Source organism: Apus apus, chromosome 4 (assembly GCF_020740795.1).
Source record: "Apus apus isolate bApuApu2 chromosome 4, bApuApu2.pri.cur, whole genome shotgun sequence".
Taxonomy (NCBI): domain Eukaryota; kingdom Metazoa; phylum Chordata; class Aves; order Apodiformes; family Apodidae; genus Apus; species Apus apus.
Window position 1 is genome coordinate 67,998,206 of NC_067285.1, and position 27,864 is coordinate 68,026,069.

Sequence of the window (27,864 nt, forward strand, 5' to 3'; positions counted from 1 at the left end):
ATTATCTACTACAGATAAGATGAACTAAACTTGTACAAAGTATCTTAATACCAGGGAGACAAAAAACTTTTCACTCTCAGAAGTAATCTTCACAAAAAGTATTAAACCCTTGTGGAACTGCACACAAAAAAGCCTAAAACTACTGAACACTCATTCCTGCTGAAGAAGAGAGGTCTCCACAGTGACTTAAATGGAGTTTGCTATTATTTTTGACAGTATTTTAGAAGAATGGCATGGTAGGTTCAGTCATACCTTTTTAATAATGAATAAAAAACTTGTGTTAAATAGACTGTAGGGGCTTCTCAAATGATCGTTTGGAATTTAATCTTTTAAAGCTTAAAGGGTTATGTACTGTTTTAAACCCCTGCGACACCAAGTTGCATATCGCTTCTTAAAAAACTAGCTTTATATGTATCTAGGTACCCATTACAGTATATTCTGTATATATACAAAAAATGCCCTGCCTATTAAACTCTAATATTGTACTCTGTTCTTAGTGCTTTAAATTACTCTGGCCGAAGAGAAAAAATATCTTTTTTTGGACAATAAAGTTGTAGTCCATCAAATTCATGTAGACAGTAATACAGTATTGGCAGGTTGAGCCTCCTTTGGATGACCACGGAAACGGAGAGATACAAAAGAGCACACACATTCTTTCTTTCATAAACATTTGTAATTCTAATATACCAGCATGAGACAGTCTGCAATAAAAGCAGTGTCTTATTTCTTTTCACAAAAAAAAATCTCATACTATATTTACTTAGCTTTTTGGTAACTTCTCTGTCAAAGCTCACACATTCTTACTTGGTACATCTTTTTTTTTTTTTTTTTTCAGGACAAATCAAACATCCCTTTAGGCTAATGCTAGTGCCTAAAAACCACTTGAAGTAATTTCCTACCGATGTTTCATAAGATCTGTTTTAATGCATTTCTGATTCCTCTGGGTGACAAAAATATTACAGGATTTACAGCAGTTGCAGTGAAAAGGACAGTAATAATCATGTCCAACAGATGACCTTGTGAATAGTAGAGAAATTTTCTCTAGCATTCAAGCACAATTTTTTGAAACCTTCCCTAAAGACCATCTGCAGTTCTGCTTGATTTTGAGATTGCACTCTCACATCTGCTAGTGTCTACTTCAGCTACCACATAGCAGAAAAGTCTCAGAAAACAACAAAAAAATATTACTAAACCTTGAAAACTATTATCTGGTTTTCTTCCTTTTTACCACATGAAGCCTGAGAGAGACTGTTGCTATTTTACTTTGAAAAGATTACGCTTTGATTGAAGGCTGGGGGTTTTTTTCTGTGTGTGATGAAGCATATGGCAATGTCAACTTTTTCCTTTCTTGAGTTCCATCCTGATGTTCAAAAAAACACCTTGTTCTTTTGGTTGGTTAAGGAGGTCATACCATTAACCAAAAAGGAAGATACGCAACTTAGTTAACACTGGCCTTTGTGCACTCTTCTATTTCCAATGCAGTACACAAATAATCTTTAAATCAAAAGGTATACTCAGATCTAATGAATTACAAAGTAAGCTGTCAACAAACTTTACAATGTGAGGTATTACATTAATATACCTGTCCATCAAAAGCATGTTATTAAGTAAAGTAAGCATTCTATTATTCTCCTATATAATAGATACTTATACTTTTCCCCTCCAGGCATGCAGTGACAGGACTTGCTGTAAATCATCACAGCTCATCAGCACATCAAGCAGCTACATTTATTTGTGCCCACTAAAGGCCTAGCCCTCAGGAACAGATAAACCTTTCTTTCCTCTTATAATTTCACAGCAAAGTTTTGCAGAGAAAATGCCAAGTCACAAATATTACATTTTTTACAATTTTAACATGTTATAATTGTTATTATGGTAGACAAGTTCTCATTTAGTATTTATTTGCCTATTTTTAAAAAATACTTCTTGTATCTCCTAAACAACTCACCTGGGTATTAATGCAACCAGAGACAGTTGTCAGGAATGAAGCCTATACATGAGAGTGTTCATGGCATGATTGAGTTGCCTCACAGCCTTGTGCAAGAAAGAGAAAACAGCTACTCTCGTGCTGGCCCAAGGGAATGAGAAGACAACTGCATTGGTACTTTAAATGCTACAATAGAATAAAAATCAGAATCGTAGAATGTTTTGCATTGGAAGGGCCCTTAAAGATCATCAAGTTCCAACCCCCCTGCATGGGTAGTGACACTTCCCACTTGACCAGGTTGCTCAATGCCCCATTCAACCTGGCTTTGAACACTTCCAGGGAGGGGGCAACCATAACCTCCCTGGGCAGTCTGTTCTTGTGTTTCACCACTCTCAAATAATTTCTTCCTAATGTCTAACCTAAATCTCCCCTCTTACAGTTTTAATCCATTAGCCTTTGACCTCTCACTACATACCCTTGTAAAAAGTCCCTTCCCAGCTTTCCAGTAGGCCCCCTTCAGGTAGTGGAAGACCACTATAAGATCTCTCCAGAGCCTCCTCTTCTCCAAGTTGAACAACCTCAACTGTCTCAGCCCTATTTGTATATAAATACCTACTTCCCCTCTCCCCGTCAACATTTTACCCTTTTCCCTTGCATTACATTGAATTTGTTTCTGGTTTCAATTTCCAAAGTTTAAGTCTCTCATCCTTATTCCCCTTCTGTCTTCCCTTGGGAGGGTTGAGGGAGCGTAATAGAGAGCAATTTTGTCCTCTGTTTTTTGGGGTTCACCTTTAATATTTAAACCAGAACAACCTCTAGTACTGTATTCAGTTCTGGGCCTCTCACTGTAGGAGGTGCTGGAGCGTGTCCAGACGAGGACTGCCGGGCTGCTGAAGGGTCTGAAGAGTGAGTCATGTAAGGAGTGGCTGGGGGAACTGGGGATGTTTGGTTTGGAGAGGAGGAGGCTAGGGGCACACGTCATTGCCCTCTGCAACTACCTGAAATAAGGTTGTAGGGAGGTTGTGGGGAGGTGGGTGTTGGCCTCTTCTCCCAAGTAAATAACAACAGGAATGGAGGAGGTAGACTGGAGTTGCAGGTGGGGGGCAGAGGGTTGGATTGGACCCTGGGAGGAATTTCTATATTGGGAGTGGCCTGCCCACGGAGGTGGTAGTGTCACCATTCCTAGAGGTGTTCGAGAAACATGTAGATGTGGATCTTCAGGGCAGGTGCTAGTGGCTGGGGTTGTAGGGGGCTTTGTGGGTGTTTTTTTGGTTGAGTGTGTGATTGGTTGGGTTTGGGTTTTTCTTCTGTTGATGGTTGGACTCTGTGATCTCAGAGGTCCTTTCCAACTATGAGGATTCTGTGATTCTGAGAGGTGCTCCAACCCTTGGATCATCTTTGTGGCCCTCCTCTGGACTTGTTCCAAGAGCTCCATGTCCTTCCTGTGTTCGGGCTCCAAGTACCTGATGAGAATAGATGGCTCTAACCCTCAGACATGAATATGAAGCTATGAACTTATTTTCTATACTGCATGTAAGTTCAAATCAGATAATACAGAATCAATTCCAATGTACAAGTCAATGTACAGATGACAACTGGAATAAAGAGTATTTTTTTAACAGCAAAGAACCATGCATAAGCCTGTCTGTGCAATTCTCTCATGATGATGACATACAAAACACCCAAGCAGCCAACATTTCACAGAAAGAGGCAAGACAGTTATTTTCACTTATTTTAGCATAAAAACAGATGAGCTCTGAAAGATGTCTCCTTGAACGTGATCATTCTCAATTGCATTAATTAGTCATAAGTATAAAATTCTACTCCCATGCCTTCAGAGAAGGATAGCACTATTTATAGCACAATTCAGGAATTCAGGAATTACTTAATTTCACTAAGTGACTAGTGAGAGAATAGCAACATTACAGAGCTACGGAATATTATTCTATGCTTTATTTACTCACATAAGAGAATACAAAGTGCAAGGAACCATGAAACACAAGAAGGGATGCCAATTATTAATAGAGCTCTACCAGAAAGATGTGAAAATCACAACAAAATGTTATATAATGGGATCTCACACTTCTTTAACATTCTTCACCAACAACCATTTGCAATTCTGCATCCTTAAGTCATTACCAAGACAGCTAACCAAGAAATACTAAGACATTCACAGATCTAAACTGATGTAACCTGTATGAGTGTGGCCTTTAAGACCACTTTAAAGATGCTGTTCTATAATTTAGATATATGGTACAATACAATTACATGCAGAGATGTTCAGCAAACTAAATGGGCAACCTATTTTTAAAATTTTATGCTGACACTTTTAGTGCACACTAGTGTGTTAAGTACACATAAGAGCCTGAAAAGCATTTCAAAAGTTGCCTCACACAAAAGCCTCTCATTGTATACTGGGAGCTACCTGGGCAGGAGGCAGCAAGTCTCCAGGCACAGGTGAATAACTTCCTTACCTTTCTAAACCAACTTCTTTATGTTTATCAACTCTATTAGCATGGATGTTCTTTCTCTTAATTACATTATGCCATGTCAAAAACTACTAAACTACGAAGCATTCTGTGAAAATGGATGATACTGATTACAAAAAATATAACAGCAAGACATAACCATTCAAAATATTTTGAGCAGTTCATGCATGCCTATTTATGCATACTGATTAAAATGGTGAACATAAAAGCAGTATCAAAAACAGCCTACAAATTTTCCAAATTGTATTGGACAAAGCTACGGGGAAAAAAAAAAGTGAGAACAAGTCTTTTCTGAAAAGGGATCGTATAAGCTTTGAGCATCTTATTTTAAAGAGAGGGAGAAACTGTATCCTGGCTTCACTGTGACAAAGCACAGAAGTGCCTAGCTGGTGCACCATGGGGCAACTCCAACCTGTTGTTCACCTGAGTTACATGTTCCTGTATAGTGCTGGAATTCTGAGCTGTATTCACTTACACAATTCTCCCCTTCCTCCTCCTTATTTTTATTATATAATCTACTTCAGTTTTATACTATAAAATGTCCTTGACACAAAAAATATTTTTCCACACTTTAATTTTCTTTAAAGTCATATTCTTAAAATATATCCTGTTTCCTTAAAGATATATCCCATTTCAAAATTGCCTCCCATAGTTACACATTATTATTCAGTAGATGAGTAGTAACTTAAATAAAATGAGTTTAATCTTGCTCCAACTGGGCAGGCACCTATACCACCAAACTATCATTTGTTATTAATATACACCCTTAGTACTGCCTAAGCAACCTGATAAGAGATTCAATGAACAAGACTTGACTTTCATGTCAGGGGATAATTCTCAGTCATATCAATAAAGCAGTATAAAAAAAAATAAGAGAAGAAAATTAAGACACAGTGTTTAGTGTGTGCGCTAAAAAAGTTGATTTTTTTTAATCTACATTTTTTTCCTTCCTGAAGGCCTCTGCATGGCTAAGTAGAGGTAAAAATGAAATAGTAATTAATATTTGGACAAATATCAAATCAATATAACTGACGCAAGCTTGCTTGAAGCAGAACTCCTTTCTCATTATTTAATCTCTGGTCACTAAAATTTTCTCTGAAGTGCCACTGATTACTTCTTAAGGTTGTTTGGTTTTTTTTAAAGAAGATCTTAATATTCAACTTATTTTCTTGAAAGAAAAAGCCCCTATTATTAGGACTTCGTTATATTTCCAAACAGACTAACAGGAAACAGGAGAGCTTTAATCCATTTTGCCTAACAGGATATCTAACAATCAAATAATAATAAACTGTACTTTTAATCCTTTCCACAGGCAAAGCAGTATCCAGGCCTGTCTCAAGTCTTCCATTTTCCATGTTTCCATGTTTCTTTCATTTATTTTTTTTAGAGAAGGAAACGCTATGGCATTTGATAGAAAAGGTGTTGTGATGATTGCTTCTGAGATATGTTAATGCCTCAGTCTAACACTTAAACATTAATCTGCATTTCAGTCATCTTTCCCAAGTGAAAAACCAATGTCCACACCATATCCACTATTGGGAAAATATTATTTAGCAATACATCCCGCAACGTCTCAATTCCCTATCCTGGCCTGAATCCATATTTTGCAGTTGTTTAAATAATAAATTCTTAAATAGTAGTTTGACATCTGATGTCATTAGAAGACATGCTAGGAGTTTGATAATCAGCTAAATATTTTGATCAAACCCAGAGAAGGATCACGTTTTCAATTAGCCCAGCACTCTTTAAAACACAATAATGCAAATAATAACTTGGTTATTATATTGAAAAATAAAGTGCTATGTGCTCAGAATCTAAGCCCAGAAGTTTAACAGTATGCTGGGATACCTTTCCAAGCACATATGCAGCAAATGGCTGGAACTGTTTTTTCTCTCTACTCAGTGCTGTGGGGACTGCATCTGAAAACAGCACACATTCCTTTGGAGGCACCAGTACCAAGAGTGGATGCAAACTGGAGGGAGTGCAGGCCACTACAATGGTGGTTCAAATGACATACAAGGAGAGGCTAAGGGAACTGGGCTTGTTTAGGCTTGAAGAGGAAAGGCTAAAGGGGTGTATATTTGCTCTCTTCCCCTATCTAACAGGATATGGAGAAGCAGCAGCCAGACCCTTTTCAGATGGGCACAGAGAAAAGCCAAGAGCAATGACACATTGAGAGAAACTCCTACTGGACACAAGAAAAAAAGAAGTTCTTCACAGCACCAGTTAGACAGCTCATCCAAGGAGGCTGCAGATTTTCTGTCCCTGGAGATTTTCCACAAGTGGCTAGAAAAGGCCCTGAACAACCTGGTTCAACTTTGAACATGAACCCTGCTTTGAGCCAGGAGGTAAGACTTGAGCACTCCTCAGGGCCTTCTTACCTAAAATACCCATAATTTGAAGTTACCTGCTTTTATCCTAGTATTCTCTACTAAGAAGTTTTTCTGGTAGGCTTCAGAGTGTTTTAATTCACATATGATTTTTGGTACATTTTTGAAACACTATTTCCAACTTCTATACTAACACACACAGAATATTAGTAAGTACACAGTACAGTGTTCCAATAAATAGTAGGATGACTGAGATTAAAAAATGAATATTCCATGATTTGGACATTACAATTTGCTATAAAAGCCTGCTGGAAAATGTGAGAGCTGATAAATTGCCATATGTTTCTAATTACTATGTTCTAGAACTGGTCTTACAGGGCAATGCCTGTTTTTATTTTTATCTCAGCAGGCTTTTGTCCTGGTTTGAGCCAGGATGAAGCCAGTTTTTCTTTTGCTGATTTTTTTTTTATTTCAGTGAGCTTTCTTCAACTAGCAACTGCGTGTTCTGCTAGGTTGATAAGACACTGGAATGTTTTTGTAATTGCTGGGCTCTCAAGGTCGTGCCTTTGCTCTGCTGGCTCAGACACTACGGGGGGATCTGTGGTCCCCCCCCCCATGGGAGGCTGGGTTAGACGAACAGCAAAACTGGCCAGAGATATTCCATTCCATATATCTACGTAGGCTCGGGGGAAGGTCGGAGATGACAGAAGAAAACTTCCTTCCTTCCTGCTTTGCTCTCTCGCCGCTTCGCCTTGCCTGTCTATCTGCCTTCCTTTTTCTCTCTTTTCCTCTTTCTTTTGTTCGTGGCCGGCGTCTGGGACAACACCACCTGCCCATCATCATCGGACCATCGACCCCAAGCCCTCCTGACCCTCGTAACTCTCTGCCTTCTCCAGGAGCAGCTTCGGGATTCCTCGGAATTGTCTCATCTGAGGGAAGTGCTGTGGGAGTTGCTGGGGGTGGGGGGAGGTGAGAGGTTTCTGCCACACTTTTGTATAATCACTATATATATATACACTCTAACATCACATATTAATTTTCTAAATAAAGTTGCACGGTTCAGTTTTCAATCTAGACAAGTCTCTTTTTTTTTTCTCTCTCTCCTTCCCTACCTGGGTAGGAGGGGGAGGGGATCGAGAGCATTGTTGTCCAACTGGGTCAAACGTTGACAGCTTTGGATAGGGTTTTATATTTAACTGAACACAGTTATTGAGGTAACAGTGCAAGGAAAAAGATGGAATAGCCCAAACTTAAAATGTTAGGAGTTCAGCACTATTCATAGGCAGAACTGAAATTCAATTGACAGCCTGCATCAACGGCTTTGGCAACATGGTCACCGCCAGGCCTTTGCTGTATATACTACTTCTCATGCTGAATTGTATTTATTTCATATCAGACCAGTCTCTCTGCTTCGTTAAACTCCCTATCAGGAACTTCATGCATATGGGAAGTTTTAATAACTAATGAATAATGAAAATTAACACAATACATTAAGAAAAACAAAGCAGAAATTGAATTCAGAAAAAACCTTCACAAAATGTCCTGTTGTGCAGACACACTTCCCTACAGAGTGTAGGAATTATTAAAAGACATAACCTCACTCTGTTAGGGTTCTTCCTTTCTATGCAGACAAACAAAGAACTGGATGTGCATGCAATGTGCAGCTTTTTGATTCCCTATAGGTTATGTACATTTTGCACTTCCAATTGTCACCTTACTGGTTAAAAACTAGCTCTCTCTTTCCCCTCCCAATTTGCTCATGTGATTCTGCAGAAAGCCAGATTTGGTAATAAGAATATTTGTGGGGAAAAAAAAGAAAAAAGAAAAAAAGCTCTCTGCTTGGATACTTCTTTACACTTTGCTAGCTAAGCAGAATGGCCCACAAATTTTGGGTGTAAAAATCAAGAGAAACAGACATATGTTAATAAATCTGATTTGACAAATGAAGATCAAATAGTACTAGAAATTATGTCTTCAGCTACTTGAAGATAGAGAGAAAGAAGCTGATGGGCCACATCATTCCAGCAGTTCTGAACTTGAGGGAAGAAAAATCCAAGTATCTTTGTCTCTTAAAAACTGAATTTAATTTACCTAAATTAAAGAAGATCCAACAAAATAAATTCCACAAAATTCCAGAAGTGTATCTGCAAAGCAAGTTCTACAGTCTGAGGATCCGTGTTGTTCGCAGTGGTCATAAAAGGTGGATCTAGTGACAATTAAAAAATCCTCAGTCCTCTTTATACCACCCTGCCTTTCAGAATCTGCTCTTGAAAGCAATACAATGAATACTCAGTTCAGCTGAAAAATACAGCAAACTCTCCTGCTGATGTAGATTCTCTTTTAATTGCACCATTTTTTGTTTCCAGCCTGTCAACCTGAGCTCCTCCACAAGCACACCAACCACAATGAAGCAAGTTTACACAAAGACGGTTTTTCTTCCTTCTCATCACCATCCTACTAGTACAACAGCTCCACTTGTTCTTTCCAAAACCGTAATAATACAGCATCCTGCTGCTCAGCTAGCATTGTTTGGTGAAATCCTCATTTGTAAGCTGAAACACAAATGCCATGCTGTGAGCAAGTCTGGTTTTATAAAGTCCTGTGTTGATAATCAGTGAATTCTAATACTACAGCCTGCAAACTATTACTCTTCTAGCAAATGATGCAAGCTCCCTTTGAGAAAAACAATATAATCTGTAAATCAAATTGAGAAATGTAAGATAAATGTCTTGTATTATTATTAGAAAACTCCAAAGTATGTTAAGCACATTTCAAACATACTGAATATTTCATGAACAGTAACTCTGGAAAAAAACACCAAAAAGCAAACAACAAAACACAAGCACCCAATCAAACCCAGAAAGATGTTTTTGACACTATATTCTGAGCTAAATGAATAATAAGAAACAGTTTATTGCTTTTATTTTACTAGCAATATAGAGAAATAAAATTTAAAAAAACCCAGAATATTCCAGCAAAACCAAATAAAAATATTTTGTGTGAGACTAAGCTGCTTTACTGTTAACCAGCTTATTTTCTTCTCCTTATAATTTAAATGTAAACTATGCTTAAAAGTCAGTAAGATTTATTTTTTTTAATTTTATTTTTTTGTCAATGACCATATATTACCTTTCATCTTCTAAAGATAACAAGGAGTATAAAACGCACATCCAATCAAACTATCAAAGGAGCCAACATATGAAAGATAACTTGAGCAATTTTATTATTTTATTTTAATAATTTACTAATGACGGGAGAAATTTGCATGCTAGCTTTCTGCTAGGACACTTGCCAGTGTTTTGTATATAGTCTTGTAACATACTGTTTATCAATTATATACATGTTACTTTTTACTACCACTCAGCATGAACTTCTGTCAACTGCCTCCTCCACGAAGGGCAATGAAGCCCACTGCCTATCTCACCAAACTCCCAGTTTAAATACAGGGTAATAAGGAGGTAATTTATGAAAGCTTTGCCACAGAACCCATCATCCCCTTCTTGTTACATTAGGCTAGTGGTGAAATCTCAAGAGTCAAAGGTGTTACAGCTGAACATCAATCTGAATGACTAAGATGGAAAGTAATAGCAGCTTCCACTCAAAAATTAGAATTATGCATCAACACAAACTCCTCAAACAATGGATAAAGCATGCACAGGATTTTAAAAGAACTGTCCACTGTGTGTGCTTTCTATAGAAATGAAGAGGGAAGAATATTTCAAAAAAATAAAAGAGAAGCAGGAAATCTAAACAGCAGAAGAAAGACCTAAAGTGGAACATAATGAGCTGGATGGAAGAAAAAGGCTTGATACTGTAACCAAAACCTACTTCTTGCTGTAGATTTCTACTACACTAAAAAAAAAAAAAAAAAAAAAAAAAAAAAGAGGATCTTATCTAAATTCTCTTAAATAAATGGCACCACTTTCAGTTATTATCTAGCTAACATCAGCATCTTTCTCTCCTATCATAGCAAAAAGAACACAGGACATGCAAGTTGTTTATTATCTCCTCAAATCCAGAAGATCAATAATACTTTATTCTATTTAATTCACTTCTCTTGAGCATGACAAAACTTCTGACCGGAATGTCTCCACTCCATCCACTTCCTGGCCTCTAGACCAAAGAAATTTAACATAGCTATGGAAAATGACATAACAAATACTTTGCCAGTTTCAGAGATAAGACTTTACACAGACAAATGAGGTATACAGCAGTACCTTCTATGAAAGTTACAGTAAAACTCCACATACAATCACAGATCTAACACAAATTAAAATCACTAAATATTGGTCTCAAAGAAGCAGAGCACGTGAGGAAGTGTTTGAGCACCCTTTGAACCATTCAATATTCATAATGCCACAGTATAAAAAGTATCTTCAATGACAAAGTGCTCACTTAGTTAAGAAACTAAGGTTGAATGAAACTTCTTAGATCTCTTGTACCTCAAATAACATTTTTTTCGTACATACAAACTGAAACTACGTAATAAGAGAATGACAAAAGCATACAAAACTGAGAATCTATGGGAGTCAGTTTCTGTGAAGCAATATTAGTGAGACCTGATAACTCCAGCTAATTCATGTGAGGTTATTTACTTAGAAAAAGAGACTGCAGTTCAGCTTTTCAGTGTCTTAAGAAGAGTTTCCCAATAATTACATATTTTTTTCCAAATAAATATTTACTATTTTTTTCTTCATAAAATTCTCATTTTTGGACAAAAATGTCTCATTTATGGACAAAAAATATTTCATGTCTTTAAATGCTGGACTATTCAGAGAGTGAAGGAAAGTCTTTGAGGATGCAATCCACATAACAGTCTTTACAGAACTTCACTAGAATGGAAAAAAAATACATACTTTCCTATTTAAATACAGTGGATACTTCATTTGTGATGCTTGCTACATCAGTCTGTATACATAGACTTCTCTGTGAATCATGCCCAGGTTCAGCAAAGATAACTGGACAAGCTGCTAAATACTAACCGAGCGAAAAAAACCAACTAAACAAATAAAACATTGTTCATATATTAGATCCCTAGTGAACAGCACAGATAGATATCACCACATCTTCAAAAGGCAAAAATATTTCCATCACCAGAAAACTAATTGTTGGTAGAAACAACAGTATTTTTGATTCATTAAACATTGCTTTGCAGAGCTGAGGGTAAAGCATTTATCAATCTGAAACTTATTCACATCAGATGACTACAGTAAAGGCATCACACAGATGCCCTTAGCAACATATTGAAGCTGTTAAGTCATACAAATTAAACTGTGGAGCTTAAGAAGCAAAGCAAGCTTTTCAGCATATATTTGTTTTAAGCAATATAATTTTTTTCCTCTTATAAACACACATAATGGAGCATGTCATTATACGATACTGACAGCAGTTATCTTCATGCAGGCTCAAACTGCAAGCTCAAACTTAAGTACTTCTTTGAAAATTTATCCAATATTAGAAATATAGGGTCACATCAAGCAACAGTAAATTACCATCTTTTTAGTCAACTTTTCTTCTACAGTCTTCTTTATCATAAAAAAAGTTAGCAACTCTTGAGTGGAAAAGAACTATCAAGAAGCATACTGAATACGAGAGACAGTGTGTGTGGTTGTGCATGTGTGAATACTTCTGTATCTCTATCTATACATATTTCTGTATATATTTATTTTGTGTATGCACATAGGAAAAACGCTGGTTTTCAAAAATCCGGGATTATGAGGAATCAAAATGATACAAAATTTATGCTGGCTCTTTGCTGCCTTCTTCATATCCTTTATTCCTCGCACTTATAAAACAGCATAGATTTTCCTTGCTTTCCAAGCAAGCCTTGGTATAAATCCTATTTTGCACCACAAAAACCCTCTTTGCAAGTCTTATGTGAGGAGTATTCAAGTTAGCTCTTCAGGTGAGACATAGCAACTTAGCTCCACACAGCTCCAAGAACACAGGTAATGATCTAGTTTGACCTTGACACAGTCATGATATAAAACAAACACTACGCAATATACCGCTACATAGGAAATTTAATCTACAATCTTTCATTTAAGGAGAAATTTGAACCTCTAAAAATATGTAAAATCTACTCAAAAGTATGTAAAGTTTACAAAGCTGATGAACAGCAATGCTGAAATACTTCCTCCCCACCACACCTCTAAGACACCGCCACTTCCATTTGTTGTAAAATTAATCTGTAGTTAGCTATCTCTACATCTTATCAGAGATAAAACTGGTTAATTCAAATTGGTTGAAAAGCAATGTCAAGAAAGGAACTGTAACATTGAGACCTACTTTTTGTCTTTCACATAAACCAGAAAGTGAAGTTCTCGGACTTCGGAATAAGGCCTTCTCATATTTCATGCTTTTACCATCAGCAAACTGCTGTGCATCTCATAAAGCCAGCAGTCTACAAGTGACAATGCACCAAACACAAGAATATGTGGTGTATTATTATTAAAGGAGAATAAGCTTCAGTGCCGAGTCTCAAGAGAGATTTTGGAAAAATTCTGTATTTCTGACTTGCTCAATTCTGCTGTGTTATTTTTATGAACACTCAGGAGCAAAACATCGGTAGGAAGACACTATTCCATGCCCGTTACACGATCATTTATGCCAAACACCATGGTATGACAATGGTTTGTTGTAAGGACTTCAAGTCATACAAAGAATCACCTCCACAAGTGCCAAGGAATATTAAAGTTACTATCTGACCAGTAGTGGGTCACCTAGGAACTGGGGTAGACAAGGACTTGGAGTCTAATCCCCACTGTGTGTCATAGGATATTGACACTTTCACACTCCACATCTGTCTTGTGGGACTGATTGAGAGCATAATTACAGCTCAGATAAGATTTTTCCAGAACATGTACAGTTAATTCTCCTTTAAAAAAGGGGGAAAGAAGCCTGACACTTCAATAACGTTTAAGTACACCTAATCTACTTATTTTCTGCTTCTAATGTTTCCTAAATGTGAGGAACACAGAAGATTTGAAAGTACTTACAACTGCATGTCCTTATAAATCAATAGGTCTGAAATACTGCCTCATAAACTAGCCAACATAATATCGTAATACAAACCAGCAGAATGTAGAGCAAGTGGGTAATCAGTATTTAATCCAGAAATTTTAAATTCTTTTTTAATATGACTATTTTTTTTTACTATAGGAATTCCCTCATTTCTTTAAAATTTCAAAGGTGACGTCTTTAAAATTTTGAATATCAAGTGTGCTAATTACAATGTATTTTTCCTAACAATTTTTAAAAAGTGTATTCACTGTGAGTTCATTAATTTATTTGTCCAAATCTCACTCTTAGCCTGTCAAAACAAGTTGTGATTATAGGACTCTCAAATTCAAGCCATCTGTACTGACATAACTACATTTAGAGGTGATTTTTATACTTTATCCAAGTGTCTTCCAAAAACAGTTCATCAGCAGGATTCAAGTGCATCTCAGGGTTTCTGTTACACTTTAAAGCTGGATGACAAGTGCTCATCTTCAGTATACTTCAAAACTGCAGCAATTGGCTAATTGCTCACTATTGAAATCAACCTATAGGAAAAAGCTAAGCTTGACATCAATCTGCCTTCCAGAAATACTCCACATTTAGGGGAGGATAAAAAAACCCACAACAAATAAGACAAAAATAAAAACCCCACCATCACGAAAAAAAACCACCAAACACAAAGCTGTCTCCCCACCTCCCCAAATATTTTAACATATGTTTTGGACAAGAAGGTAGGACATGTTTACAATTTGCAAAGACAAAACAACAACAAAAAAGAACAGTTAGGCTTTTCTTCAGCTGATTCTAGTCCTAAAGCGTTTCTACACCTTGAGGTAAAGCTCACTTAGGTAGCACTCTACCTAGCTATTCCATAAATGTAAAAAGTCTAACATTTGATGAAGAGCTACCTTCACCACAGCAAAATACCTCCAACAGCTGGGCTATAAGGGGGATTCATTTCCTGATCTAATTTTGCCTCCAGTTCCCCTCAGAATACACCCAAAGCGCCTCACCACATTTTTTACTTTGATGGGACAACACGACTCAAGTTACATAGGGACATCAAGGTTGAAAGAATAACGTTGTGAACACTCATTTTTCAGTATTAATGCTGCTGTATCAATGACGACAGTAGAATAAGCGCTACTGCGAGCAGCATTGTTATTTTCGCCACTATTACCATGAAAATATTTTCTGCTTAAAGTCGTAATTGCTCACACTGTAGTGGAAAAAGATTGATTTGTAAAAGGTACACATAGATGGAGTTTCAGGGTAGACCTTAGTAGAAGACAGCTGAGGTTTCAGATATCTTTCTGTGTCAAATGAAAACCAAGACTTCAATTTATTTTTTTTCATTTTAGGGGGAAAAGGAGAAAAAAAGAACAAATGAATGACTCCTTTTACCAAACTCTGCAGTTTTTTATTTTCTAGGTAAGAAGATATTTTCACAGACAAGAACAGCACTGAAGCAAAGTGATACTTTGAATCAAAATTTTAAGTTCCTGCTCAGTTTCATTATTTTCAAAGAACTTTAGAGGAGCTTTGGATGCCTGACATCTTGGAATCCAAACTCTCCTCAAATTCCTGAAACAGATATATTTCAGGAGATAGTGAGAGAATACATTAATTAATTCCACTGCTCTACCTATATTTGCTCTGCCAAAGATGACAGATACACTTCTGGAGACCAAAGGAGTAAAATTAAAATTATCACTAAAAAGAGAACAACCAAAAAATTAGCAAGAGACTCTTTTTTTAATTCTTCTTTGTTCGGTCAGATAGATGAGGCCTACTACATTTTATCTTTTGTACCTGGGTTTTCTAGATGAACCTCTAAGCCCCTATTCTTATTTCTCAAAGATTCACCCTTTTTCCCTTCAAGAGCTAGATAGCAACTAAAAGAGAGACTAGTTGCAGGTGCTCTGAAGCTTCATCAGCTTTCAGCAAGTCAGCTCACACTTCATTGACATTTTCCACCCTCAGTTCTGCTCAAGGTCTCCTTCATAATGTAGTCCAATGAGGAAGAAATACTTCTCAAAACATATTTGAAAATTAAAAAAAAAAAAAAAAGATGAGGGGAAAACTACTAGTAAACTCTTGAAAGAAAGAAACAAAAGCTCCTTGAAAGCCAAAATTTACTTGAAGTTCACTTAAGGTTAGTTGCAGTTACACAGAAAAACTAATTAACCAAGTGTTTTAAAACTACATGTAAAAGCACCCAACTTAACAGAAAACCACAGAGAAAGTATGGATTTTCATATACTTCTCTGAAGAAGCACAAATCTGGCTCCCACTCAAAATGATTTTTATTCTAAAGTGTTATCTCTGAATTAACCTAACGGTGTCAAGATTTTAAGGTGGGCAGGTTGTATTTCCAACTGCTATATTCAGAAAGACAGTGTTCTGAACATAGGATGCCCTAAGATAAAAAAATAAAAATGGTATCCACCAAGCATTATGTCTTTAATGTATTAAAGCTACATGAAAAAGTCTCATTTCATTAGCCAAAATTACTGTTCTGCTTGTCTTTTGTAAACATTCACCTTCCTAACATTTACAGTCCTATAAACACAAATAACTGTTGGTTTTGCAAAATTTGACAGCATATTTTGCATCCATTTTTGGCCAGTTTTATGTAAGTGAAGGTAATGTTTTTATCAGCATTTTCTAGCTATCATTTCAAATTTACTCCATTTTTAACATCTCTAAAAAGAGAGCTTACTTTCTCTGAATAGTTCGCTGTATACAACTCCTTAAAGCACCTCAAGGAACAAGAAGTAAACTGCTTGAGGCTCCCATTGGGAAGGCAAACACAAAAAGGGGATTGCAATGACAGCCCACCACCTGGAGTGGCTTCCTTAGCCTGCAGTATGGTGGGCAAAGCTGCAGCAAAATTTTCCTCCAAGGGGCTGGGGCCCTGCAATAAACCCCAGAGTAAACGAGAGCGTGAGAGTCCTGGGTGTATCTTTGGACAGGCCTCAATATTTAGTAGTACCGTGGTGGCAGGGCCCAGGGCACCTCCACGGATGTGACATTGGACGTGCAGTGGAAGAGGTGCTGGCCAGAGCAACTGGAGCCCTGCTGCCCTTTAGAGGACTTCAAGTTGCATACTCAGCCTCGTACAGGCTTGTCACAGGCACCAGGGATACAACAGGGGCCCAACTGCAAGCATTTTGATGCTTTCCAGATGCCCAAGATCAAAAGTGTTGTTGAGAAAAGCTGCTTCATAGCTGCCTCACTTCAGAGGATAAGGTGAGCGTATGTTTCCCCTGTTGAACTTCTGAGGTCCTGCTCTAAGTAGACCTTAGTTTACTGTTTCCATGGATGCTAACAAAGCTCTGGCTTCCCAGAAGCTTGTCAAAATGCAAAGTTCGGGACAAGTTCTAACTGTATGTTCAGTGAGCTCTTTTACTAGACTGTCACTTTAATTCTAGCTACTCTAGAAATCCTGTCAGCACATATATCACCACACCCTTAAAAAAACAAAACTCCCAACTTTTACAGATAAATAATACTGCAGGAGAATATAGAGATTAATACATAGATGGACAAATTTAGTATATTGACGCCATAATTACACACCCCACACAAAAATTGTTTTTTCCAACCCAGTGGGTACTCTTTAAGGCACACACATCCCCCTTTTTTTTCCTAGTAGGTTTCATAATCTTAAATCCAGCTTGTGACATCTTCATCTCCCAGACTGGTTTTATTTAGTTCAATAGAAGTAAATTAGATATACCAAGTTCTTTCAAAACTTAATTTCAAATTACTAAATGTGATCTCAAGAGTCCCACCTGTACTCTCTTTTACAACTATTAGAGTATAAAAACTAAGTCAGTTCATCATGGATTAACACCATGATACATACTGTCATTTATAAGAAATTCCTTATTTCATGACACTAGGAAGATGTACTTTTCTGTCTATTATGAGCTACAACAACTAAATTCCCCATGGTACTCTTTTCTGCAAGTGACATATATACACATGAACTTTGACAACAGTTAACAGCAAATGAGCTACAGCTCCCAGTATCAATCCAGGACAATTTTACACTGACAGAATTGCCAACCAGTTAAACAGCATATGTTCTGAACAAGACTGACAAAATGAATTGCCCAGGACTGTGCAGAAGCTTGATGTTCCCTGTGTCCCATTTTGTCATTTAATTTTAGATAATAATTACATAATACATCATTTCTTAATGTAGCCAAATATGAAACTAAGAATATTGATGACCTGCATTTATTTTGCTGATGCTAATATAGCAAAGGAATATTTCTTCCTTGAGCAGCATTACATTTTCCCATGCAACTTAAACTTGGCTATTTGTGCTGGTGTAAAGCAATGGATGGACATGAATCCATTCTGTCCAAGTTGTGAGCTAGCCACCAAGCATGAGACAGAAAGGCCCCAAAAGCCTGAGCTAGACCAGATAGTTAAGAACTAATTAGGGAAACAACCCCACCTCCCAAAGAATGCTTACACAAAATCGTAGGTGACTGCACACCTGCAGCTTCCATGGAAGCATCATACGTGCTGAATATCTTCCTGAATGTGATGACCCTACATGCTTCCTGTGAAGAGTCTTAAGTTCTATTTTCTCTGTGAGAGAGTAAGTGGAAAAATCTCTCTCCTTTAATTAAGAATACTGAAGACATACATGCTTTAATCATGTTCCATCAAAAATGAAACGTTTAACTGAGGTTAGTACAGTCTTAATATCACAATAAAATGCATTTTCACATGTTTAGATTTTTTAATTGCTATAATCATGTATTTTACTCAGTCACTTATGAGTGTATCCTTAAAATGGTAGTACTCAAGCATTAGTAGCTCATATGCTAAGGAAAGGCTCCGCAAGTGTAAGAATATTTATTTTCTTTAAAGACATTCATATGGAGAAAAAAGTATTTCATTTTCCACTGAACAATCTTGTAGATGTGAAAAACAGCTCATGGGAGAATCAGGTCACAATTCATCAGGACATGTGCATGGCCCTTCAAGACTTCTGAAATATGCATATAGAGCTGTGCTACTTCTCTGCCTCTTTGATACTGCAAGACAAACTGTCAACACAGTCTTTTAAAAGAAACTTCTATTACCAGTGCAACTCGATGGTAGCCACTTCAGAGGCTGACAAGTCCCTAGAAATGTACAGTCAGTGTTATCAGTGTTTATCCGAATGATTAACATAGCCTTAGGCTAGCTATTTTGAAGCAGGTGTGAAACTGTCTATCTTTAGTTTTTGGTTTTAATGCATGACATTATCAGGTACATGAACAACAACAAGAAAAAAAAATAAAACATTGCTTTGCCTGCTTACCAGCTCCTCACGAAGTTGGGCTATGAGTTCATCTCTCTCCTTCAGCTGCAGCTTCAGCACTGAACATTCATCTTTTACTCCATCCTACAAAAACATAAGAAGAGATGTTATAACAGGCTTAATGCTCTTACGTTGCTCTTGACAAGAAGAGGCTGTTTCACATAGTGCAAGATAATCATATTCAAGTAACGAAACTCAATTCTCCTTTGTCATGTGTGTTATTTTCAATAACATATTCTAAGCTGCTGGATAAACAAATTAATGCATCCAAAGACATTACATAAAAATGTGATTAGTTTCCTGCACAAAAGTACATTTCGCTGTTTTCTCACTCTTTTAAGCCTTTTTACTGAAGATCCTATCAGGTCTGTCCTTTTCAGTTAAGGAACAGCTATGAAACACTGTAATTTTACTCATACAAAACAACATCAATGAAATACCAATTGAGAAGCATTATTGTGGAGCTCTTGATCGTGGACAGGATGAAAAAGAAAGCACAACAGACATTCAAAGCAGAAGGAAAGCACCCTTCCCATACATACATCTTTCATCACTCATGAGCCAAAACAGCAGCAGTTCTGGTATTAAGAAGGTGAAGGAAAGAAAACAGTTACCACTTAGTACTATAACCATTGACTATAGCTCAATTTGACTTGCATGAAAATGAACACATCAGCTAGGACTGTAGCCAAACCCACATCCCTGAGGCAGTCTGCAAGTTGTCCCTGATTTTGTGAGTTTGTGTAAGTCTAAATGCACTATATGAAGATGAAATGTCAATCATTTATTTTTGTCTTGTTCTTATAAACATTCAAGAAGAGAAATGAAAGAATGACAATGAGCCAACTGGCTGGTTGTACATGAACATTGTATCTTTACATCCTTCTTGTACAGTGAAATAATTACAACATCTGGGAAATTTACTGGTTTGGAGCATCATTATTTTCTAAAAAAAAAAAACAAGGCACATGACAAGAAAACTTTTGGGAATATAATGATATTTGTACACTTTTGTTCTTAGTTTAAAAATAAGAAAATTAGACCTCTAGCTGCCAGACACTAATATAGAAGTTCAGAATTTTAGACTACAAAGAGCTCAGGGGTTCAAAAGGGTATATCCAGTATAATAAACTTGAACTCTGTCAGTACTAATGTGTTTGCAACTCCAAATGAACACACAAACATAAAACGAAAAATAAGAAGTGTGAAGTCCATTTTCCTCAGTTCAATGTTCAGTTATAATTATCGACTTTCAAAGTAATTATATTGGCCATCATTTGCTTTGATAGAATTGGAACAAGAAACAATATTCTCATACCTAAACCACCAAATATTTACAACTGCAATAAAAAGAGATACCACGTTTCTGGCAGATAGATAGTGAAACTGCGTAAGCACTGTTTCAGTAATACGTACAGATCTCCTGAAATATTTACATTATTTACATTATGTCCTTTAGGGAAAAACTTGCAGGAAATTTTATTTGCTATACAGTATAGCAGCATTTTACTTTTACTATCTACTAATAGACTGCTGTTTAGGAATGTTAGCTGAAAATAAAATACTAATACATCCCAAAATACAGCTCTCAAGGCACAATATCTTATTAGTACATATTTGCCATTTTAGATAGCAAAAAAACCTGCTCATAAAAAAATATAAAGTGTCAAGATCTTCAATCATCTTTTAATCAACCTGAGGTCTTTATTTTTAAAAATTATTTTAAAAGTGATGCAGCATTAATGATTGCTTCTCATTTACTAATTACATTATTCTGAGCTTTTTGTTAGTACATTTTCACATTGTTATCACATTGATATCTCCTTAATTCCCCCTTTTTAACTTACAAAATACAAAAAAGGTTACTGGAACACACAGCGGAAGACGACCCATAACCAAGACTATTACAAAAATAGCTTTTAGAAAGCACATGAAAGCAAATACAGCAATAAGGCATTACTAGTGTACGGTTACTAGACCAAGAAATATTTTTGAGATGAGCTTTGACACTCAGTATTGTCTAAGAGGCAATGCAGGCTTCCTTTGGACTAGCAAGAATTTGAGAAAGGCTTTGCCTCCCAGAGCTTCCAAAGACTTAAAAATCACAGTGCACCTCTCCCAGCAAAACAGCAGTCATGCACACAGCTAAATCTTCCTTATCTGCACAAAGGACTAAGTCCTCTTGTGCAGCACAGTTCTCTGGGTACCGTACTTATATATTCCACAAAATAATTTTCTCATACAGTACAGACTGTAATGGTTGTTACAGTTTGGAGAAAAATATTTAGGGCTAAGGTATTTTTCCCTTGCCTTACCACACATCAGTGAAACGCAGATTACCATTTGCCAGGGGGACCGCGTTCTTGTAAATCAATACTCAGCATTATCAGCTCCTATACAGACCTTTGCAGCTAAATAAAAGTACATCCTGCAGTTTCTGGGGGACCCACTGTGGTGGGATACTTAGGGCTATGAAGGTTGGACAATATCCTTCATGCATTTGCCAGCTTTAAAGAAAACAATTTACATGGCTTCCACCTCTTTCTTAAATTCCAGTATTAAACAAAGCTAGCTAAGTAAACTTAACCGCTGAACGCAGGTGCTACAATCTTTGCCACCAAATAAGACTTCATCTGCACTCAAGCATCTCAGCAGGGACTGACCTTAGACAGGATCCTCCCTGAAACCTGCTGTGCAGGCACACCAATGTGTATGTAGAAGTTACCCAGAAATGTCAAGTAAAAGGGAAATGCTGGAAGATCTCAATTTTTTTATGTATAGTAAAAGAAGTAATAATCAGCATAGTCTATATTCCATCTACTGTACACCCCATTGGGTTTGCATGCAGCAAAGACCTCTTCCTTGTTGAACACAGTGTAGAATTAGGATTTCACAATCTCATTTGTCTGCATTTTATCTGCACAGGCATAATTTGTTTGGTAAATGCAAAACAAAAGGGAAAGGACAAACAATGCTTGGTGCTGCTTCTGTTTCTATCACATTTTGAGGACATTTCTGCTATAACACCAACTGAGAACACACCACAGAAGAATAACAGAAAAAGTAGTCAACTGCAGAAAGACCTGGGTAATTTCAATATACCATACATCTGTCTGAATGTAGTACTAACAGAATAAAAAAAATGTTACAGAATCAATTATCTGTTGCCAAAACACTTAATGCTGTTCTTCCAGAGAGTAACTACTGAAAGCCAAAGAAGGAGAGAAAGCTTAAAAAATCGCATTCTTGTGCAAGAGCCAAAATATTTCAGTGAAGGCTTTTGTGAAGGATACCAAAGGAGTAAGATGCAGTTGAAAGATGCAGGGTCAGGAAAAGCTGGTGGAACGCTGTGTTGTTTATTAGTCCAGGGAAGTAAACAACAATGCATATCAGATGCTGTAAATTCAGGAACAGATCACCTTTACTACTTAGGAGGCCAGAAATGATTAATCATCTACTGTGAAACTGTAGCACAGTGCACAACTGCTATGAAAAGAGCAAGAAGTTTGTTGAGAAAAGCTTCTGAAGGCAAATGAGGAAGAGGAGACACAGCCCAATAGGGATCTATAGTAAAAAATAAACTACCTGAAAACCAGAATTTCCTTCTAAGTAATTGTCACAACAACAGACATTAAAGAGGAAAGGACTTGAAAAGGATGGCCTGCTTTTAGCAGAGCATGCAGCGTATTCTGAGCCTACACTGTAATTGCAAAGCTGGAAGATACATTTTATCCCATAACGTAGGGCTTTAATATACCTTGAATACTCTGGGGCTGTATGATTCAGGCTATTCACCGTCCCCACACTCAGTAGACACTTGAACTGTGTATTCCTCTGTTTAGAAAAATAAGCTTCTTTATAATGGTTATGACCACGTATGTAAAGTATTTCTCATGTTTTTGCAGCCCTTATCTATAGAGCATGAGAGAATAACAGATTGGCATATAGGCATAGCAGAGTTCAAGTGCCAACCAGAACGAATTAAATAACCAGAGATTTAAAATTCTGCTAGGTAATATTTACCATTTCTAGTTAGTAAATCAGTGTTCTGCGACACTCTGGTTCCTTATTGTTCTGCACAATGAGTTTCTATCACTATATTTTATCAAGGCTATCAGTACAATGAGAACATGGATGCTATGAAAACATTAGTCAACACTCCAAATAATTGAATCATCCATTCTATGCATGTGATCATAAGCTACCTGCACATACTAGAGCTCTGAGACCATTTTGTTGATATTAATATATTATACGTACTACATTTTACATACAGTATACCTATTATAATATTCTTGTTATTGTTATTAATGTTGTTAATGAACTCATTATAAAAAACAGGATAAGTCTGCTTTCCATTGCAGTGCGCATGTTCATAACAGGCTGGTCCAAGACTCTGCAAATACTTGATAAATCAATTAACAGCTCATTCTTATAGAGAGCTGTTAGACACAGCATGCTCTGTAAATAAAATTCTGTCTCTTCAAACTTCTTTCTTTTATTAAACATAAGTAATCAAAAAGGTGTCTGCAGTCTAAATTCCAGGTGTACTTCACAAAAAAGCAAATGTAAAATGCCCGTCATTTTTCTGTCATATTCTCTGATATTTTGAAGAAGTTTAGGATTTAGCTGTATATTCACTAGAGGTCTACCATTATCATTGCACATCTATGGTCAGAATATTCTTTAAATTATCATCTTTGTATTTCAAATTATCACCCTTTTACTTATTTTCAGTTTCAGTCTATGACAGCAATTGCTATGTTTCAGTGCTAGTATTTTCCCATTTAAATTTAATCCTGTCCATCTGGAAAAATGCTAAACATAATAGCAAATCTGTATCTCATCAGATCAGGTCACAAGATGACAAATTGTACTGAGTGTGTTAAGACAGCTGCTGCAGGTTACGCATAAGTGCCAAAAAGCATAGTAATTTCCATTTTGAAAACTTACTTAAAGCTCTTCATACTTTGAAACAAATAGGCATATTGTGCTTACTGTAATCAAAGTGCTATAAACAGAACTAACCAAGTATTATGGAAGATAAATTTCCTGAAATTTTACTTTGGTACTAAACAAAAAATGCTGCCAAAATAGTACCATAAAATTAGAATATTATAAAACCCATTTGATAAATGTTCTGAATTTCCAATGCTAAGCAGATTGTTTACCAACTTAGGGTAATGCAACACTTGGCAATTACTTAGGATGCAGCTTCTTTAAAAATACCATCCTAGAACAAACTAAGAAATATAAAACTGATTATCAGGTTTAGAAATCCACATAAATGCAATAATTGCTGAAGTTTCCTTTAAGGTATGCAGCAGATTAATACAGCAAAAGTAATTTTCTGGATAACTATCTAGAATATTCAGAACAGGTTATTTTAACATATGCAGGATTTTTATGCAAGCAGTGTAGGAGTCTAGGCTATGTACAAGGTTATGGATGTCTTTTACAGTTCACTTTATACAACCTGGCATCTGAAAAGCACCAAGTACTTTTGTGGATATTACTGGAAATTCATAGAGAAGCATCATAATGTATCTCCAAACTGAGACCCCACTTGTGTTAACATGTATCATATTGACACAGACTGTTTTAATAAAAGGCAAAGCAGCTATAAGTTTGAGATTATTCTTGTGAGTATAGTTCTGGATATTACAGCCTGTGTTTTCAGAAATGGGTTTTTATTACATCATTAATAGTTTTATGGGGTTTATTATTGTTTTAATGACCGTATTAATGGTCTTAACATGAGGTAGAGACCATAAGACTGCATTATTTATTTCAGGTATCAAAATGCAGTCAATGACCAATCTTTGAGAAATGGTCCCCTGCTGTATTTACACCATGTTACTCTATGTATACGGTATGACTTACCAGTGTTTTATTTTCTCTGTGTTCACCCAAGCTCTACATATTGTATCAATTTATATCTGTCATACCAATTCCTTTCAGTCACACCAAGAGAGAAATTGCCTGGCTGCAACACCTCATGTGTGCAAAGCACACCGATTTTGCTTCTTTGGCTCATCTGTTGTTTTGGAGCTGCGTCAGTGCAGTTAGTCTTGGCTGGGGTCCTGACAGTGCTCCCAAGGAGCAGCCACTGATGGCAGGCAATGGTCACACAAACTCACCTGCTTCTCATGTCACACTGCTTTGCCAGCTGTTGCTCCAGCCCAGCACCAGTGCAGGAGGTATTCCCGTTAAAGCATAAGATAGCAACACAAAGCAAGCTCCCAAGTTCACCTCAACTCAACAGTCTTGTTACAGTGTATCTTTCCAGTAGGAACAAAGCAAATCAATAAAATCCTCAATCAGCTTTGGAAGCTACGGTCATACCAGAAACAGCACTATGTACATCTTTCCACTATATCATTCAAATGACATATGTAAAGGCACAGCTCTCCATTTCTTGATCATGAAATCAAACGGAGTTTGGGAAGCATATGATTCAATCTTATAATAACAAGTAAGGGTGATTAAACCTCGTAAAACCTTATGCAATTCGATACTATGTTCTACCTAAGTTCAATTACATATGTCAATAAATATTTTAGTGGAACAATTTAGGGCAGCTATATGCATCTGAATACTAGAATTCAATTGATATTTTACTATGAAGTTAACACTCCAAAAGACTATGTAGACTACGCTACTTTAACATCAGAAATTGATGAATACGAGCTAAATAAACAAGGTTTTCTTCATAGCTATCCAATTGTCAGTTTGGTGTGAAACAGATTCAGAAAATGAATGTGGGTTTTTTTGCTTCAGTTAAATTTTGTTCTCTCCAGCAGCAATAATAAAAAGCATGGAATTAAAAGAGTGCTGCTTGATCAATAAACTGCAAAGTATAAAACCAAATGTTCATACCAGGTGAAGCCCACGATGTACCTAATCTGCAGAAATTGAGAACTGCAGCCAGGATTGGAAACAAGTAGCAAAAATATAAATGTATTTTTCTTGACACAACCACTCCATTTTACTCTTCTCTTGTTACTCTGAGCCAAAATTCATAAACACAGTACCACACGTCCTTTGGTGATATCTCTATGGTGATATGATAAGTAAATTATACATTCACTAAAAGAAAACCAATCAAACAAAACAAGAACTCCAATCTCCTAAACCTTCCTGTTGTTTCAAACATGCTGCTGAACAACCTGATTGTTCCTTTCTTAAGAAAATATTTCCTATTCATCTTCCCCATGTCTCCCATAGTTGTACACATCTGCAAGCTTACTGTGCAACCCCCGTCATCTTTGTTTCAACCTTGGAAATCACTGTGTATCTATCAGGATCATAAACCACTGTATCTCTGAACAAAGCCTGCAATCCACCCTTTCTAGTTGCACTATATCATACATTCAAACTGGGTAATCAGGCTTCCATGGAGCACTTGAGCAAAAACTTAGCTATCCGTTCACACAATTGCACTATGATATTTTGGTTTGCATTAATTTTTAAGTACTTATTCTAAGTAATGCTTAAGGGCCCAGATTTAGATTTTCTGTAGAAGGGGAAAAAATTCCACCACAAACCCTTCCATACAATTAAAATCATAGTCACAAACTTCAGAACAGACAGACCTGGGAACAACGCCTCTTTACCTAATTCATAAGGAGTCCTGCAATAACTATTAAAAATAACTACTCAACTGTATGTACTTGTTTAAACATTTATTTTGATAAATACTAAGCAGGTGTTATTAGGGAACTACCCACAAGATCTCTTCACTCATTTAGAAAAACAGGTTTGTTCTTCCCCATGCATATTCCTTTGTGTCTGCTTACATTGAATCTCAACTGCCTTTCATCTTTAAACCATGAGGTAAGGTGAGAATTTCTGCAATACTTTGTACTCCACCTTAAATTCTTATTATCCTTAGCCCTTCTGGAAGTATATTCTTCCTTTAATACAAGACTACCTACTAAAATCTTTTGTACTCTACACCTAATCTGCCATTAATCCAAGAGAAGACTTCCCTGCTCATCCTCTTATTTTTTAAAGAGCCTTTGATTAAGGGCCTTGTTGAAAGCTTTTTCGAAGCTGAGTTAACTACACAAACCAGATCATCCTTATTCACATGCTGACGATTCTTCCAGCAGACTTCTGAAGTATGATTAAAATTTAAGAAAGTCAGTTCTGCTCATCCCATTATATTCATTCATAGGCTAATTAAGTCTATTTTCCAGAACAGTTTATATTAATTTACCTGGTAATAAAGTCAGATTAAAAGATTGTTAAAACGGAAAAAAACCAAAACAAAAAACCTAAAACTATGCAGCCCCACACCTGGCTTCGTATTTCTATCTGTCACTTCAGTAAGAAGATTTAAGCAACAGAAAACAGGCAAGAGCTAGTTGTTCAACAATTTCTTACATCAGTTTCCATTTTATTGTCCGTTATCTTCAATTGACATTTCAAGATGCATTCCTTAGACTAGTTGCTCCATTGCTGCTGGTGTCTCAAATCATGGAAAAACACACACAGATGATATATTTATTATTTTTTTTTAACAGTAATCTTATTTGCCAGGAGTGGTTCCCTACAGAACAATTATATTCCAGCATTGCAAATTCTCTGGAATACCTCATGCCACTTATTTGAAGAAAACCTTTCCTAAATCAGGGTGTGGTTTTGTTGTTTCAGAACTTTGACCTTGCTTATTTTATTCTTGCATTACATTGTAAGCATGCAGTTCAATTTAATATTCTCCTACCAACTCTCATTATCAGAGGAAAGTCCTATTCATACATAATTTTTTGCCCTAGTACCAAA

At 36.5% G+C, this 27,864-nt stretch overlaps 1 protein-coding gene across 7 annotated transcripts in view; it reads right to left on the reverse strand.

The window, feature by feature from the left end:
- CCSER1 (coiled-coil serine rich protein 1) overlaps positions 1–27,864 on the reverse strand; it is a 655,276-nt gene that overhangs the window by 286,920 nt on the left and 340,492 nt on the right. For all 7 annotated transcript variants that reach the window (XM_051619517.1, XM_051619519.1, XM_051619515.1 and 4 more), the window contains one exon: positions 19,078–19,161. In XM_051619517.1, the coding sequence (XP_051475477.1) occupies positions 19,078–19,161 (84 nt within the window). The remainder of the gene's footprint in view (positions 1–19,077; positions 19,162–27,864) is intronic.